General features: G+C 57.1%; 7 protein-coding genes across 7 annotated transcripts; 4 read left to right on the forward strand and 3 right to left on the reverse strand.

The window, feature by feature from the left end:
* Nucleotides 1–888: 888 nt before the first annotated feature.
* BXZ73DRAFT_37708 (glutathione synthase) lies at nt 889–2,591 on the forward strand (the record flags this gene model as incomplete). The annotated part of the gene is made up of 5 exons (XM_048018070.1): nt 889–1,230; nt 1,283–1,428; nt 1,478–1,609; nt 1,667–1,747; nt 1,799–2,591. The coding sequence occupies 5 exons, from the start codon at nt 889–891 to the stop codon at nt 2,589–2,591; spliced, it is 1,494 nt and encodes a 497-aa protein (XP_047883788.1).
* Nucleotides 2,592–2,831: 240 nt separating this feature from the next.
* Nucleotides 2,832–3,835, forward strand: BXZ73DRAFT_86266 (uncharacterized protein; the record flags this gene model as incomplete). The annotated part of the gene is made up of 6 exons (XM_048024138.1): nt 2,832–2,979; nt 3,038–3,197; nt 3,336–3,537; nt 3,596–3,672; nt 3,742–3,759; nt 3,814–3,835. The coding sequence occupies 6 exons, from the start codon at nt 2,832–2,834 to the stop codon at nt 3,833–3,835; spliced, it is 627 nt and encodes a 208-aa protein (XP_047883789.1).
* A 472-nt stretch (nt 3,836–4,307) lies between these two features.
* On the reverse strand, nt 4,308–4,905 carry BXZ73DRAFT_86267 (eukaryotic translation initiation factor 1; the record flags this gene model as incomplete). Its single annotated transcript, XM_048024139.1, has 4 exons — nt 4,308–4,451; nt 4,544–4,581; nt 4,641–4,772; nt 4,878–4,905. The coding sequence occupies 4 exons, from the start codon at nt 4,903–4,905 to the stop codon at nt 4,308–4,310; spliced, it is 342 nt and encodes a 113-aa protein (XP_047883790.1).
* Nucleotides 4,906–6,004: 1,099 nt separating this feature from the next.
* Nucleotides 6,005–7,144, reverse strand: BXZ73DRAFT_86268 (PPP4R2-domain-containing protein; the record flags this gene model as incomplete). Its single annotated transcript, XM_048024140.1, has 5 exons — nt 6,005–6,572; nt 6,623–6,852; nt 6,903–6,951; nt 7,007–7,052; nt 7,111–7,144. The coding sequence occupies 5 exons, from the start codon at nt 7,142–7,144 to the stop codon at nt 6,005–6,007; spliced, it is 927 nt and encodes a 308-aa protein (XP_047883791.1).
* Nucleotides 7,145–7,904: 760 nt separating this feature from the next.
* Nucleotides 7,905–9,192, forward strand: BXZ73DRAFT_37244 (phosphatidic acid phosphatase type 2/haloperoxidase; the record flags this gene model as incomplete). Its single annotated transcript, XM_048017961.1, has 8 exons — nt 7,905–7,969; nt 8,031–8,042; nt 8,097–8,121; nt 8,180–8,288; nt 8,340–8,411; nt 8,478–8,615; nt 8,665–8,741; nt 8,797–9,192. Coding segments are annotated over 8 exons (894 nt in total), but the record flags the coding sequence as incomplete, so codon positions are not given.
* A 301-nt stretch (nt 9,193–9,493) lies between these two features.
* Nucleotides 9,494–9,942, reverse strand: BXZ73DRAFT_95576 (40S ribosomal protein S21; the record flags this gene model as incomplete). Its single annotated transcript, XM_048026831.1, has 4 exons — nt 9,494–9,525; nt 9,585–9,752; nt 9,818–9,863; nt 9,928–9,942. 4 exons carry the CDS (start codon nt 9,940–9,942, stop codon nt 9,494–9,496), a joined length of 261 nt encoding a protein of 86 aa, XP_047883793.1.
* Nucleotides 9,943–10,368: 426 nt separating this feature from the next.
* Nucleotides 10,369–13,472, forward strand: BXZ73DRAFT_86270 (RabGAP/TBC; the record flags this gene model as incomplete). The annotated part of the gene is made up of 13 exons (XM_048024141.1): nt 10,369–10,548; nt 10,600–10,614; nt 10,656–10,722; nt 10,776–10,886; nt 10,938–11,997; nt 12,047–12,119; nt 12,170–12,398; nt 12,457–12,560; nt 12,625–12,724; nt 12,776–12,812; nt 12,875–12,935; nt 12,965–13,033; nt 13,209–13,472. 13 exons carry the CDS (start codon nt 10,369–10,371, stop codon nt 13,470–13,472), a joined length of 2,370 nt encoding a protein of 789 aa, XP_047883794.1.
* Between the last annotated feature and the right edge of the window lie 77 nt (nt 13,473–13,549).

Raw genomic sequence — 13,549 nt, forward strand, 5'->3', positions numbered from 1 at the left:
CTTCAAATTCCCTATGTCCACAACATGCCTTTACCCTACTTTCCGAAAGATGACTCCTCGCGCGCGACTCCGCTGATCACCCGCCCCCTACCTAGTCACCCCTGCGCGAGAAGACCCCCGCGCGAAGACACCTAACTACCCGTGCGGACGCGAACCTAAACCCTGCCTAAAACACCCACCGCACTGCATCGTCCTCGTCGCCGCATCCCACCCACCCGCTCTCCGCTCCAACCCTCTCATTACTATAGCGCTACTGTACCCATACTATACTTGCTCCGGTTTTCCTTACTCTCGATTCCCCACTCAAACACACACCCCGAGCCCCTATAAGGCTCACTGGCACGCCGCCGGCACTTCTCGGTCCACTGTGCCTTCGGGATCGCTCCCGAGGGTGCATATGCAAAGACGACGCTATCCATTGCTACGTGACACACTATGTACGAACTTACTGTATGTTATGCCTACCATAGGGCTCCGCCCTCGAGGGCAATAAACGAGGATACAAAAAAAACCCCTACTTTCCGACCACGTTGTTTGTGCACTATAGTCCCTAGTCTACTGTTGTCTATATAGCCTTTTAAAGTGTCTCAGGTCTCAGCATGCGGTGTTGCCCACATGGATCGCTGGGAAGTGGGCGCCTCCGAGTGCCGCTGCTTGGGCTGCATCCCAAATCGCGCCATCTAGCCGCGATAACGACGTACAAGTGGCTGATCAAGCGAGCTCAATTCCGATATTCAATGACGCGCTCTGTCATCCCGCACAAGCGTTCACGTTCAGCTTCTCCCCGTCCCCCGACGCTCTCCCCGGGGCATATATCCACACCCATCTCGTGCGCGTGTCCACCCACCACCCTCACCCGCCGACGATGTCCGGCCCCGCCCTCCCCCAATGGCCCCGGAGATCACCAGTGAACAGCGCGAGAGCCTGACGCTGCTCGCGACGACCTACGCGCTCTCACACGGGCTCGTCTACCTCCCGCCTGCAGACGTGCAACCTGCGGCGCCGACGTCCACGATCCACGCGCCGCTCGCGCTCTTCCCGTCGCCGTTCCCGCGCAAGCAGTTCGAGCACGCGCGCGAGCTGCAGTCGGCGTACAACGTTCTTTACGCCCGCGTCGCGATGGACGAGGCTTTCCTCGACCGCGTGATGGGCGCGGAGGAAGGCGTCGGGCGGGTCGACGAGTTCACCGGGGAGCTGTGGAAGATTTGGCGCAGGTTGCGCGATGAAGGGGTCACGCAGGTACGTGCCCTCCCTGTGCCGCGGCAGACGGGATTTGAAGTAGACGCAGCAATGGCATCTAGGCTTGTTCAGGTCTGATTACTTGCTGCATGCGCCGGAGGGAGAAGAGCCGTGCCTGAAGCAGGTCGAATTCAACACCATCTCGTCGTCCTTCGGGGCGCTCTCGGAGAATATCTCCAAGCTTCACAGGTGCGCACGGTCTAGGAGTCAACTCTGGGTTGTGATTGACCAGAACCAGACATCTAGTGGCAACTACGGAGTACTTCAATAGCTCTCCCCTTTTGAAGCTGGAGAACATGCCACCGAATGAGACTATAGCAGGCCTCGCAGAAGGCCTTGCTACGGCACACAAGACTTATGGTTCTCCGTCGTGAGTGACCAACATTCTTGACGAAAATTCACCTAGAAGTCCTGACAATGATATCAGTGCTTGGGTTCTCTTCGTGGTACAAGCAGGAGAACGGAACGTCTTCGACCAGCGTTGGTTGGAGTACGAGCTGTTGGAGAAGTAAGTCGGCGACCATCCATCTCGGATGCTCAGTCACTTATCAGAGCAAAGGCATTCGCTGCGCGTTATCCGCCAAACCCTCGATGAGCTGGCTACCTCCGCGGAAGTCGTTCCTACCTCTCGGATCTTGCGCATCAAGCGTCCGGGTCTGCTTCCCCGAGGAGCGGAATCCGTGGAGATTTCGACTGTGTACTTCCGCGCAGGCTACACCCCCACAGACTACCCCACGCCCGCTCACTACAACACGCGTTACCTGCTCGAGAAGTCAGTTGCGATCAAGTGCCCTTCAGTACAACTGCAGCTCGCGGGTGGCAAGAAGGTCCAAGAGGTCCTGACGCAAGGCAACCATTTACAACGCTATCTCCACCCACCCCACGGCCTTACGAGCAGCAACCTGACGGAGAACGTTCGGCGCAGTTGGATGGGAATGTGGGGGCTCAATGAAGGCGAGGGCGTTGCGAAAGCACGGGCACAGGCGGAGAAGCTGGTGCTGAAGCCTCAGCGAGAAGGAGGGGGCAACAACGTGTACAAGGGAGATATCCCTCCCTTCCTGAACACGCTCCCTGAGCACGAGCGTGAGGCGTGGATTGCGATGGAACTCATCCAGACACCGTCCGGGCTTGGGAACTATCTGGTCCGCGCGGGTAGCGGCACGGAGGGCGCGGTGAAAGCGGAGGTTATCAGCGAGCTGGGTATCTTCGGCTGGGCGCTGTTTGGTGGGCCCAGCGAAAGCGTACAGGAAAAGCAGGTGGGGTGGCTGCTTCGCACTAAGACTAAGGACAGTAACGAGGGTGGGGTCGCAGCTGGATTCTCTGTTCTGGATTCGCTGGTTCTTGTAAATTAAATGGGCATCGACTTATGGTGTAAATATCATGAATAGAGGGTTCGACCGCTTTTTACGGTGGGGCGTCAGGCGGAGTTTTGTACTCACTAGAAATTGCACTGGTGGTAGTACAATCGCCCAGTAACGAAATTCAACGACTTCAAGTTGCCACAGGCGCGTCGATGTCACGTGCGACACGCCGCCTCCGCGCGTGGCGCACTGGTTGTGGGGAGTTGCTCCCTCCCACAACAACTACTTCTGATGTCCTCTCGGTACGACTACAGGAGACGGGAATTGGAGCGCGACGAGCGCGACAAGGGCGGCGGCCGTCACCCACCCCCACACCGAGGAGGGCGAAGGAGCCGTTCACGGAGTCCCCCTCGCAGAGGCGACCGTGACCGCGAACCAGGTGCGTTGGGCTCCCGCGCGCTGCCCGAATGCTCTTAAGAATCAATTTATCCACGCAGATCGCAAGGACTACTACGGTCGGGACCGAGGAGACAGGCGCGACGACAGGAGGGACGATCGCCGCCGCGACGACCGCGACGGCAGGCGAGGCGACAGGGAGCGCGACCGAGAGCGGGACAGGGACGGACGCCGCGAGCCCCCACCCCCGCCCGCGCTGATGTAGAACGGGAGCGCGACCGACGGGGCGGGCGTACCGAGCGGGACACGGCGCACGACCGTCCGGCGGAGCAGGCGGGGGAGCCTGGAGGAGGCAGGCCGCAGTCTTCCACAGGTCCGCGTCCGCCCCGCCCCGCTTAGCTGGATGGACAAAGCAGTGTCGCTGACTTGCACACCCGTTCCAGGTACGCCCGGGCCCGAATCTTCGCTCACGGGTGCCCGACAAGACTCCGAGAAGCCCACCGCTGATGGTGAGGAGGAGGGTGAGGAGATGGAGGCTACGAATGGCGACGACGAGGCTATGATGGCTATGATGGGCATGTCTGGCTTTGGTTCTACGAAGGTACGTGCGTTCCTTGTGTATCCTCTGAGGCCAATGGCGTAATGCCGCCGAACGTTAGGGGAAACACGTCGAAGGGAACCAAGAAGGCGGAGTGGACATCAAGAAGATTCGGACATGGCGGCAGTACATGAACCGGTGAGTGTTTTCTCCGTGGAGCACGCAATGCTCGGTCGCTGATCATGGATCATCCTTGCTCTATTCCAGTCGTGGAGGATTCAACAGGTTGGTCTTATTCAAGAACCAATTGCTCGTACTACCTGACACGCATCTCTTCAGACCGCTCGACAAGATCAAGTAACTGGTTTTCGTCGCCTTGCTACGATCGTCCCTGTGAACTCTCAGCTGAGTCATGTTCCATTCTATGATAAATGTAATTGCATGCTCGCCAAGTCTTCGTGTGGGCACAGTTGTCTGTAATGATTGATTCGTGCAAGATGTGAGCTTGTCATGAAGAACTTGAAACGACGATGGTGCCGCCGCCGCTATATCTCGATTGCCTCTTCAATCTCTAACTGTACGGCATATGAGTGCGCTCGAAGTACTCGCCAGAGTTGCGCGGTGCTATCAAACCGACACGTTTGTGGTTTGGGGATGGTCGAAGACAGTGAAGTCCAATCTATCGTGACAATAGCTAGTACAGACATGAAACTATACGACAGGTGAGAGGCAGGACATGGACGGTACATGACAATGGTGATGCTCGGGAAGACAGACAGCAGGAGAGGCTCAATCCTAGACCAATGCTCTAGCTTCCTGTGACAACGCGATACTCAGAATCCGTGGACCTTGATAGTGGCGGCAGCGATGCCTTCCGAAGTGAGGAGTGCCTTTATCTTCTGTCGTTGATCACCCTGGAGTTGGATGACTTGACCGGCCTCCTCATCATCGACGAGGGTCCCGTTGCAAGCAAATTCCTGTGAGGGAGGCGTAGATGGACGGAAAACGAACCAGCGGTCAGCGACTGCGTCTCTCGCGAGAGCCACGCGACGGTGAGCGGGGGACTTGCCTTCTTGAATGCCTTCAGCAGCTTCTTGAGATCATACTCTGCGCGCACGAGGCGTCAGCATGGTCGTCCGCCACAAGTTCAGACGGGTGGGACGCACCTTTGGGGAGGCCCTGGAGGGTGGTCAGGGTCTTGCGCCCGCTGCGCTGTTGGATACGGATGTGGATGTAGTTGGACTGGGACCCGACGTCCTCAGTGCTGCGAAGCGGGTCGCCCTCGTCTGCGAAGGGATCTGTGTAGGGCAGGGCGGGGAGGGCGGGGAAAGCAAATGGTTCGTATTAGCCGTGAGATCGATAAGCGCACGGGCGGGGCTCGTGTGCGGGGGGCGGGGACGCACCGAAAGTGTTGAGGTTCTGCACGCTCATGCGACGAGAGGGCGGGAGAGAGGGCGTAGGGGAGGAAGAGAAACGAAAGATGGCGCGGGCGCGGGCGAGTGGGCGGGTTGTTGGAAGGGAGGAGGCGCGCTCGGGACCGCTATATAGCGCGACGGTGGGGTTATGTAATCCGCTTCAAAGCGTCGAGCAGTGTTTGTCCGCATAAGCTCTGCACTGCACCTTCCCTGAGACCCTCGCAAACTTCCTCCGCCCGACACCAGATCCGGCTGGCCTAGACGACTCCCGGAGTCACATCGCCCCACTCCCCGTCATGTCCCCTCCATCCGCCGCCCAGAGTCAAGAAGCCCGTGGCGTCAAACGCAAGAAACCGCCCACTTTCCAGCATCTGCCTCTCGAACGGGGTGCGTCCAGTTCACTTGAATGGCGCACGACATTCTTTAACATTGCGCGCCGCCTTTTCAGCCAAGAAACTCAAACAGTCGTGGGTTGAGACGCAAAAGATCAAGAGCAAATGGAAAGCACAAAAACGCAGGGAAGGGCTGACGGTCGCCCGCCCACACATGGAGAGCGTGTTGGGCTCCGACGCCACAATCACGCGCCCTCAACACGACAAAACGAGTGCAAATGAGGATCTATCCCAGAGGACCGACGGTGACCCTGATGAAAGCGGAGAGGGGAGCGGTAGCGATGGGAGCGAAGATGAAACGTCGGACGAAAACAACGCTCCGCCGCCGCGAGGACCTGAAAGCAAATCGAAAACAAGACCGCAGAAGGGCGAAGGCTTACGGCAGATCTCATGGCCCAGCGCGCCGTCGAAGACAACGGACAAATCAGACGAGAGACAGTCCCTCCGAGACCTTCAGCGTAAGGCGTATTCGCGCTCTTCTCTTCACACCCACAAATCACATACACTCGGGCGTCACAACAACGACGATAAACGGGGTCGAGGCGGCCGCCTTGGACGCGGAGGAAGGGGTCGAGGTCGAGGGCAGCCAGATATGGGTTTGCGGATGAAGGCGATGCTTGGGAAGATCAAGCAGGACTATGCTTGAGAACGGGAGACGGTTCCTGTAAGTCACTGCTTTCTGAGATGGCACCAAGGTAGCTTCTGTATCAGTACATACTCGGATCAGACTGCCTTGTTTTCTTTCCCTTCGTCCTCCATCGTCACGTCGCTTGTTTCACCCTCTTCCTTCGCCTCAGCATCATCTGCGTTCTCCGATCCTCCCTTCACGAATCGTTCCTCCAGGGAGCCGTGCAGTGGTTTCCCGCTCACTGTTGTCGTAGCAGAGATCGCTTCGATGTGGTCGCTCAAGTGGCCTGGTTTAGGATCGTCGAGCTCGTCAACCAGACCTAGAGCTTTGACGTCGGCACTTGCATCTGCTGCGGAAACGACAGAGGGCAAGACAAGTGGGCTGGGCGGTGGGCTGCGTGACTTGGACCGCCGTGCGTCTTCATGGAGGAAAGGTATGGGGGAGAATATGGGGGTATTGGGGGCTGAGACGGCAGAGGTGCTGATGGAGGGGTGTCCACTTGTCGAGTATGTCCTCTCGATTTCGGACAGCGGCGGGAATGCGTCCCAGGAAGAAGTCACGAGTAGGGACTTTTCGACTGCCCGCAGATATTTGCCAACGAACTTGTAGTGTTGCCGAGGCCTTACGCAAAGCTCGCATAAGCGCTGTATTGTGAATGGGGTGCTGCAAAACATGTCGGCACAGAGATAGGCACTCGGAATGAAACCACATACTCATCCAGGTCCTCGATTTGCGCAAAAATCGATATCTTTATCGTCTCCGCCTCATCCTTGGTGAGATCCACCTTCGGTGGGGGTGGCGGAATGGGAGTTGGCAGGATGAAATCACGGCTTGGAAAAGGAGGCAGTTTGAGACCACCGTTGGGGAGTTGTTGAGGTGCGGCAATCATCAGCGGAGGTCGAGGCTCCCACCGAGGGCCATCATTGAGAAAGGACTCGACATTCTACGACATGTCTCAGCTGCATAGAACTTCGCCATGGATATCGTGCGCACCTTGCCCACTTTGTGCTTAATGATACTGCGCAGCAGTGGCCATTCTGTCCTGCGATCGCATTGTTCGACGTCAACATGGTTGCGGTAGTGTGATCGAAACGCACTCGACGATGTCGGTTGACGCTACTTTCTCGAGGATATCGCCGTGCTCTGGGTCCTCCAGGTGAGGACATGAGCATAGCGCGCGGGGCACACAAGCCTGACCTACCTTCTTTCCATTCGAATGCCAAGGTGTCAGCCATGTAGGCACAGACGAGCGGAAGGAGCTCCGAGGACGTGGTGCAAGGGCAAGATTAATGAGCGCGTCAAGGTCACGTTGGGCGCGACGCGTCCCAGCCGAATTCAGCGGCAATCGAGATCCCGGTGCGCAGCCGTCCCACGATGGCTGCTGCCGTCCGCTCGATCGCCGTTGTGAGGCGCGACGCTTTTCCGCTCGCCGTGCACGCAGCTGCACGCAGGTGCACGCCCTTCGCGTGGATGGTGGCAGACATCGCTCGGACCGCACCCGCTGCGCCCCGCTGATCGAACGGTGCGCGGGGCCGACCAGAATGAGCGAACAAGCGCCTGACGTCCGCATGCTACAAATCCGACGTCTTCTCCACACGGCTCGATCTCTGCTTTCTCACCGTCCTCGTCCTGTGCGTGTGCTCTCGCCTCGTCTCTCGCTCCGTATTGACTCTGCCCGTTGATGGCTCACCCTCGCCTCATCAACCAGGAAGAATACCCGCTCGCCCTTCTCCCGTCCGCACCTATACCGCTGTCGACGTCGGCCGCCCCCACGATACAACATTCTGCGGCGCAGGATATGAGGTCATATGATCCAAGGAAAAGGTCGCGGGGCAGCATGGTTTTGTCGTATCTGCCGGATTGGTGAGTCTATTGTGCAGCTCGTTACTGCGCTCTCCCCCCAACCCCATACTGTCCAGGGCGCTCTCAATAGGTTTATCGTGCGCACACCCCTCAGTGCACCACGTAGTCTCTTCTGAAAATATTCCCCATAGAGCTGCATTTTTCGGGCTCAACTTTGTTCCTGGCTTCAGAAGAGAGTTCTCTCTCACAGATACTTCGTAAGTCTCGTACCTGCTAATGGCCTCATCATATGGGGTTGACTGAAATGACGCTCCGCAGGCTAATGCACACGTGAGTCCACTTGCTGACTCGTCACAATACGTCGGAGTAATGTCGACGCCATAGTTTTGCTGAGCATGAACGAGTTCCAGTAAGTTGGCACGTCTTTCACTCTACGGCCACTTCTCATCATGACAACCACTGCCCAGCCTTGGTTGCTTTATGTAATATTCGCGGGAGGGCCTCTTATCCTCATGCCCGTCATCAACCTGCTCAGCGTAAGGTCGTGGTGGGACTTTCACAGCAGCTATCTTGGATGTCAGTGAGACCCTCAAGTCAAACTTCCGTGTTTCTGAAGCGACTTTACAGGGCTTTTGTCAACTTCTATTACTGGCTGTATCACACAGTTCGTCAAGGTCACCGTTGGACGACCTCGTCCAGGTAGGGTCGACGTTCCCGTCTCAATATTGCTGAACTTGTGGCACTGACTAAGGTCATTTCGGGCAGACTTGATTGACCGCTGCCAGCCGGTCACTGGTGCTGCGGACCCTTCATTCGGACTGTCTACTTCCGCCATCTGCACCCAAACCAGTGCGAAAATATTAAAGGATGGGTTCAGAAGTTTCCCTAGCGGTCACTCCAGTCGTAAGTGTTTAGACAATTGATCATAGTGTGAGGCTGATCTGGTGCCCAGTCTCGTTTGCCGGTCTGGGCTTCCTCGCCTTCTATTTGGCTGGGAAATTACACCTTTTCGACAAGCGTGGGCATAGCGTACGTTCGTCTCTGCTGTCATACAAACAAACCAGCATTGACTCTCGCTCCACAGGTAAAGGCATGGCTTTCCCTGGCCCCTCTGTCGGGAGCTGCTCTTGTCGCCATCTCACGCACAATGGATTATCGTCACCACTGGCAAGATGTCCTTACGGGCTCTGTTCTCGGGCTTACGATCGCCTACTTCTCCTACCGCCAGTACTATCCGATGCTGGAGTACGAGGCTTCTCATCTGCCTTATCCCCCTCGGCCTCAGCGTGGAGGACGCGACCGTCCGAGAGAGTCTCAAATAGCCTTCGGCAGCGAAGGCGCACAGCCAGGGCACGCCGCTCTGGGGGGGCGGTCAAGAAACACAGATTCGCGCTACACTGATCACGACAGCGTGGAAGATCTGGAAACAGGTGTTCGCCTGGAAGGATCAAGCAATGAAGTGTTGAAGGGTGCTCGGTAGCTGGCGCAACGAAGGGGTCCATCATGGGTTGATGTCTGTTTACAACGTTATGGATCACATTCCCGGAATTTGCATATTGGATCATTCATTCTTGTATGCGCTGGTCAGCCTTGCAAAGGCTTGCATGCAGGGAAACGATTCTTGGCGCAAAGAATTTTGACAGTGAACTTACACGGGGTGAATGTACTGGCTGCTTGGACGGACGTTTGTTACAAGCAGGCCACCTGGCTCATTGATATGCACCAAGACGATAAGGGAACAGATACAGATGATGGACGACGACTCGAGAGCAACGTGAGAACTACTTTTGGTACGACCACACATTCCGGAGGACTGCACAAAATAAGACAGTCAGCGGATCACTTCGGCGTAAGAAGAGGTGTAACACGCACGGCCCGCCTTAGTCGCCAAGCGGTTCATGGAGTCGTCGCTCTCGCCCATGGCGCGAACCTGACCGCACAGCGCGAAGCTAGTGGAGGTGGAGAGCGCACGGCCATCGGCATCGACGTCGGCAACGCTGATCTGAACCGAGGCGTGGTCCTTGGAGGTGATGAGGCGGTCTGGGGAGTTCGGGGATGTTTCAGAGACAGTTCCAGCGTGGACCAAAGCTATCGTCTGCACTTACTGGTCGCCGCGCACTTGCGGGGGACGTAAAGGTCAACGAGGATTCCCTGGAAATCACCGCAATTCGTCAGAAACACCCCGCGCAGTTGTGAAATGCCCTCAAGGACCTACCTGGTCGTTCTCCATAGCTAGAAAGTGGGCTTTTGGGCAGGGAGCGGGGCGTCGGCGTCGTTGGCAGAGGGCGAAAAACAAGGTTTGGGAACTGTACAGTTGCAGATCTCCGATTGGTCTTGTTTGGCTCGCCGCTCGATTGGGATGCCTCGGCGCTCGGGCCGCTGAGACCCGCACACGTGAGCCGGAGCCATGACGCGCCGCTTGGCTCGATGGGGAGCGCCTGTGCCGCAGCGACGCGGGGGCGGCGGTCCCAGTCACGGAGCCGTACGCAGCAAGGCGCGTACGAAACCACCTTATATGCACCCATGTTCCTCTGATGAGCACATCCCCGCAGTCCCAAGATTTCGACGGCACTCTCTCTACGCTCTCAGTGCGCCTCCAATTTTCGTGAAAGAAGCTCGAAGCTCACGAGCCTATCTGGACTTGCAGGTCGACTCGATGGTTGAGATCAAGCACATGCCCCGACCCTCCGAAGACATGCTCGTGGCCTCCACGTCATCCGAGGACAGCTCGGACGACAGCAAGTACAGGCTCATTTACAGCAAGTCGAAGGTTTATGTCAATCCAACCGCATATTCCCGGGACAACATCCCAGGTTTCGTGGCTTTGGTCAAGAAGGTGCGCGGTCCTTTCGTAACTGCGCCGTGCTTTTCCGACAAGGTCAAAAAGGAGACGGCTCAGCCTGTATATTTCTGGCGTGGATACCGGAAACGTTGTTGAATGAGAAGGGTCAGAGTGAATGGGACAAGTTCGTGAAGATCGAGGAGCATGCGGTTATGGACGAGGATGAAGGTGAGCACATGTGTTATGCATGTATATGAGAAGTCGTGCTGAGCCTGGCGCAGATGCCGTGCTCATTGACCTGCCGGTCCAACGCCCTGAGTCGTATGCGTTCTCGGTCCCTGTGACCTCTATATACTCCCTGATTGTCAGCACACCCTCTTTGTCTTCATGGTGTAAGTGCAACTGCTCAATATGCTGTCATTTTCGATGGAATTGTCCTCTAGATGGCTCTATTGCCATCAACCTAATAAGCGGAGCGACTCTACCGAACCTCCATTTCCATGACGATGAGTCGAAGTCCTTCTCGGTCCCCGTGAAGCCATCCATCGGGCCCAAACGCATATCTTATCCTCCGCCTCCTGCAGATAATGCACCGAAGAGTAGCACTTGGGGCGGAGAGGACCTCCTCACAAAGCTGCGGTCATATTGCCACCTCCTGCGCTCTTCCTTACAGCCAAACCTGTATTTGGTCGACCCTTCGCGCGAGGACATCGAAACGCATTCGACCGTGCTGTTTGCGGACGACGCGGTGGACGACATTCTCGCTCAGTCGTCATATGCCAACTCTCACTCACCTATTCCCGCACACCGCCGACCACGACCTCTCTCCACTACCATCAGCTCCTTTGCCGAGCGTTCTTCCATTCTCCACCGCTCACTGTCACCCACCACATCCTCTTCCAGCGCGTCCTCCCAGTCGCGTATGGCTCTCCTGCAGTCTTTCTCGCACATCACGCGACACGCCGCCCACGCCGCACAACACATCCTCTCGCATCCCCTCGCCAAACCTATCGTCCCCCATCTCCCCGATCCAGTGAGGAGCCTCGTAAACGCCAACGGCGACCTCGAGTGGGGAAGCTGGGTCGAGAAGGGTGGTGTGGGTGAGTTCGAGAGCGCGCGCGTGTATCTCGCCCGATGGGCGCGCATCGTCGCAGAGGAGGGCGAGCGCGCGCGGGTGCGTGAGGCGCAGGCGATGCCGGCTGCGTCCGCGGATCTCGCAGAGGAGGACTCGTCGCTAGGCATCTTTGAGCTCTTGCAGTCCACTTCCAACCTGCCCCGACCGAAGACCTCGAGGAATCCGAAGCAGCCGGTGACGGAGAAGATGTGGCGGGGGTGGTTCAACGCGGACGGGAGCACGAAGGTGCGGTGGGAGGAGATGCAGCGGCAAGTTTTCACTAGGGGGATTGTGTCTGAGATCCGCAAGGAGGTGTGGCCGTTCTTGCTTGGGGTGCACAGCTGGGGCACAGATACCGCAGAGCGGGAGAACGCGTGGGCAGCGAAGAAGTAAGCTTAATCTTACGCCTTTATGGGTGCTTGCTCATGTCCATTGCAGGGAGAAGTACCGCGACCTCAAGGACGAATGGTGGGGTGTACCAGACGTCTTCGAGCGTCAAGACGTCATCGAGGTCTGTACAACAGTCGGGTTTCACGGGCATCAGACTGAATTCTTCCGCAGGAGCGGCATCGCATCGACGTCGACTGTCGGAGGACAGATCGTACTCAGCCGTTATTCGCACAGACAACTCCGGTAGTGGAGGACACCGAGAACGAGAAGGGACTGCATATGCGGTATTCTACTATCTCGCCACAACTCGGAGATATCGGCGCCCAGGCGCCAACCAACGAGCACATCGAACGTCTCGCAAGCATACTCTTGACGTACAACTTCTACGAGACGCAGCTCGGTAAGCCCCATATCTAAGCTGCTTCATGCCTATAGATATTGAAACACGGCGGGAACAGGTTATGTGCAGGGGATGTCTGATCTCTGCGCGCCGATCTATGTTGTGATGAGCGGCGACGAAGAGATGACCTTCTGGTGTTTCGTGCAGATCATGGAGCGCATGGTTAGTGGCACCCAATTTGGCACAAAGCCGAAGAGACGTCTGATGACCGTATGTGACCCAACAGAAACAGAACTTCCTCCGAGATCAGAGCGGTATGAAGAAGCAGCTCTCGACACTCCAGCAGCTGATCTCGGTCATGGACCCGGAACTGTACCGGCACCTCGGTACGTCGGGACGTGGACGGACCCCGCATCCGATGATTGACAACCAGACAGAGAAAACGGACGGGCTGAATCTGTTCTTCTGCTTCCGGTATGTTCTGATGCGCCCCGCATGGTGCGAGCAACGTCGTGACCCCAAGACTTCTTCCCCAGGTGGATGCTCATTTCGTTCAAGCGAGAATTTCCTTTCGAAGACGTCCTCAGGCTGTGGGAGGTCCTGTGGACGACTACTACAGCACCCAGTTCGTGCTCTTCGTTGCCCTCGCGGTACTCGAGTCTCATCGGGACGTCATCCTCCGATACCTTGTCGAGGTGCGCCGCCCATGTCTCTCACCTATCACTTCCCCGCACTAACGCAACTCGGCTTGCTCTCTCGACGTTCGATCCCGCCCGCGCTCACAGTTTGATGAAATCTTGAAGGTACAGGGTCGCCCTTCGCTGCTGACTGATGCCGCGCTGACACCTGCCTTGTTCGAACCTGTTGCAGTACTGCAACGAGCTCAGCATGACCATTGAGTTGGACAGCACGCTGGCACAGGCGGAGGTTCTCTTCCTATCCTTCTCGCAGCTCATCGCCGACTTTGATCGGCGGGAGGTGGAGGAGAAGTCGGCTGGCGCGGCGAACATCAGACATCGGCGCCCCGGCAGCGTCGCGTCTGCCGCCGTGTCGGAGAATGCGGCGGGGAAGATACAAGCCAAGCGTCCTGTCGTCAGTGAGGAGTTGCGCGAGCTTCTCAAGGCAGGAGAATAGAACTTGTGCTCTGTATTGTACAGGCATGGACGGTCCGCTTGTATTATTGTATGTACATTTACGATCTTGAGATAGAC

The sequence above is a fragment of the Epithele typhae genome (genome assembly GCF_022376455.1).
Source record: "Epithele typhae strain CBS 203.58 chromosome Unknown BXZ73scaffold_1, whole genome shotgun sequence".
In the NCBI taxonomy this organism is placed as follows: domain Eukaryota; kingdom Fungi; phylum Basidiomycota; class Agaricomycetes; order Polyporales; family Epitheliaceae; genus Epithele; species Epithele typhae.